This window comes from Aplysia californica, unplaced genomic scaffold, assembly GCF_000002075.1.
Source record: "Aplysia californica isolate F4 #8 unplaced genomic scaffold, AplCal3.0 scaffold00253, whole genome shotgun sequence".
In the NCBI taxonomy this organism is placed as follows: domain Eukaryota; kingdom Metazoa; phylum Mollusca; class Gastropoda; order Aplysiida; family Aplysiidae; genus Aplysia; species Aplysia californica.
Genome location: NW_004797523.1, coordinates 687801 through 690967, shown reverse-complemented (window position 1 = coordinate 690967; position 3167 = coordinate 687801). Strand labels below are relative to the sequence as shown.

The following is a 3167-nucleotide window of genomic DNA, read 5'->3' as shown; positions in this document are numbered from 1 at the left end:
TCTCTCTCTAGCTTTCTCTCTCTCTCTCACACACACACACGCACACACACGCACACACACTTTCTCTGTGTTTGTGCATGTGTGTATGTGTGTGTATCTATTCATCTATCTACTTAAGTATTTCTTTACCTATAGAGATAATAATTATGTATAATTGTCTGGATATCCGTTTTTCTTCCTATCTATAAATCTATCAAAGTATTGATAAACTGACTTCCCGAAATCGAATTACCTGTCGATCTATATTCCTGTTTAATTTATCTTACTCACCAGCTATCTCTTTGCACGCGTGCATGGTGTCTTTTAAAGTAGCGAGTTTGGGAGTAGGTTGGATGCACGCAGATTTCAATAACTCCCACAACTATTGCACGTTTCAACTTCCTCAAACAAGCAAACTAACAAACAAGCAAATTAACAAACAAACAAACAAATAAATTAATAAATAAACAAACCTATTTTCATTATTATACAACATCGCAAGCAGAACTTATCGGCACGATTTTTTTTATTATAACCTTTGCAAAATACTATAGATCTAACTCTTTTCGAAGTGAACGTGACTTACTTCTTACTGTAAGTAACTAATGTAACATTGCAACATACTCTCTGCGAAATGAGAACTTAGCTTCTAATTTGTTATTTGAGAAGTTCATGATTTTTAGAAACATAAAACATAACGTATTTTTCCAAGATGTCATATTATCCATTTTCACAATACTAATTACTGTTGTTGTTATTGTATTATCATGAGTACAGTGTTGTGTGTGTGTGGGGGGGGGCGTGTGTGTGTGTGTGTGTGTGTGTGTGTGTGTGTGTGTATGTGTGTGTGTGTGTGTGTGTGTGGGGGGGAGTGTCTTTTATTTTTTGGTTTATTTCATTGTGGTAGTTTATCTCAACAGGACAAGATCTCTTGTTATCTATAGCCAGGTAGCTATTCACACCTTGGTGAAATAAGGTAAATGCGTGCGAAGTGTCTTTGCCAAGGACACAACGTTGGGTATGAGCTTCGAACCCAGAATCAAACCCCAACCCACAACCTCTCGAATACGAGTTCGACTCCAGCTAATATCTGTAGTATAGTATGTAGTATAGGGTTTTACGGCGCTCGCAACTCAGCTAATATCTATCTATCTATCTATCTATCTATCTATCTATCTATCTATCTATCTATCTATCCAGGTCCTCCACGAGAAGAACACCAAACTAGAGCACGACATCAAAGATGACGCAGACGATGCCACACAAGACGTCCGTGACATTGAGGAAGAACGACGTATCCTTGGGGAGAAAGTCATTGCCCTGGCGCGGATAAGGGAGATTAAAAATGACCCTAACACGATCAAGGTCATCCACAAGGAGGGTTTCGCCCCTGGCCGGAAGTTTGACGTTTCAGGTGAGAGGTAGACAATGGGCGGGCGTGTGATGGCATTTGTAAAAATGGTGAAATTGTATAGGTTTACCACCCTTATTAACGGGAAATTCATGCACAGTGCCTTTCTCAAGGACACAATGTCGGACTGAGCTGAGGCTCGAACCCACCAAATCCACAATCGCACGATTACGGTTGCCTCATTAGGCTATCGACGCCAAGTGTTGGAATTGATCAAGAGAATGTAATTTAAATTTATAGTGAAAGTCGGTTGTATGCATCTGTCAAATTTTGGCTTTAAAGTCTACAGCAGTGGTCGCTTTGTTGGAATTTTAGCCCGAAGGCCCTCGGGGTGTTTTAGTTTTAGATAGGTTGTTTCTACCGTTCTTATTGATTTAATTTTGTTAGTTAGGGAGGAGGTGAGTTGTTATTTGATATTATGTTTGTGTGCATGGTGTGTATGAGTGTGTGTGAGTGTGTGTGTGTGTGTGTGTGTGTGTGTGTGTGTGTGTGTGTGTGTGTGTGCGTTTGTGTATGTGTATGTATGTGTGTGTGTGTGTGTGTGTGTGTGTGTGTGTGTGTTTGTGTAAGTGTTGTTTTTTTTAAAGAGAATTTACATGTCATGCACACTTGTGCTTCGAGCGATTATTTCATTCAAAAGCTAAACAACAAATAATCTGTTAGAATCGTTAACTGTTTCTCTGTTTTGCAGAAGGCTTGGAAGAAGCGTGCCGGACGGCGGCCTCTGAAATAGGCAGGGACTGGCCCATGCTCAGCTCACCTCGCCGGTGGTCTGGGTCAAAGTTCAACTTCAATCTTAGTGGTGAGTTATTTTTGCTACCTATTCTTTCAAGTAAATTTTTGTTTTTTGTTTTTCTGTTGGCTTTGTGTGGGGGGAGGGGATGCGTGTATATGTTTATTTGTATATATATTTGTTTATCATCATCACCATCAACATTGTTTTGAAAGCAGAGTAAGAGGGAGAGTCTTGTTTGATTTTCAGACCAAATAACATAACAATATAAAATGTTTTAAAATTTGTTTAATAGACACAGCTCAACGTTTCGCATCTTGGGCTTCCTCAGGAGCAACTGAGAGAAAAACTAAATGAACGCTGTATACTAGCAGGGAAATGGACCACACAAAGATGTTCTCAAGATTACATCATCATCATCATAAATTGAAGCGTGTTTTCCTGTTTATGTTGATGTTGTTGTTGTTGTTGCTGTTGTTGTTGTTGTTGTTGTTGTTGTTGCTGCTGCTGTTGTTGTTGTTGTTGTTGTTGTTGTTGTTGCTATTGTTGTTGTTGTTGTTATTGTTGTTGTTGTTTTGAAGAAAACAGAACACATCTCAAATAATTATCAAGGCCGCTATATTTATTTATTTTTTTGCCTGGATGCTCTTAAAAGAACAACTGTATTATTCTGTAAACTCTATAAGTATTACTGAAGATTATCTAACTAATGCCATTGGTTTCTTTTTCATCGAGCAGCCAGATCTGAATCAAGCGTGCACGGTAGTGAAATCAGCAAATGTGGGTCCACCCGGAGTCTTGATCAGTGGTCAAGAGTCAGCCAAGAAGCGTCCAGCAATGCCTTAGGGAGGACACTGCGCTCCATGCATCGACATTCCAGGCACAGCAAAGCTGATGATGACGTAGTGACCACTGTCAACTGACAGCCTCTTCCTTCGCATCTTCTTGTTGTGGATTTGAGGGCCATGTTGTTGTTTTTGTTGGAGGGGCACGGGCAGAGTTGTTGTTGTTGTTGTTGTTGTTGATGTTGTTGTTGGAGGGGGG

The 3167-nt window shown here is 39.8% G+C and overlaps 1 protein-coding gene across 1 annotated transcript in view; it reads left to right on the top strand.

The window, feature by feature from the left end:
* Positions 1-3132, top strand: part of LOC101852771 — a gene marked incomplete in the record, with an annotated part of 10182 nt that extends 7050 nt beyond the window's left edge. The window contains 3 exon segments of the mRNA XM_013083754.1: positions 1180-1393; positions 2082-2192; positions 2862-3132. Of these exon segments, the coding sequence (XP_012939208.1) occupies positions 1180-1393; positions 2082-2192; positions 2862-3046 (510 nt within the window).
* Positions 3133-3167: the final 35 nt, after the last annotated feature.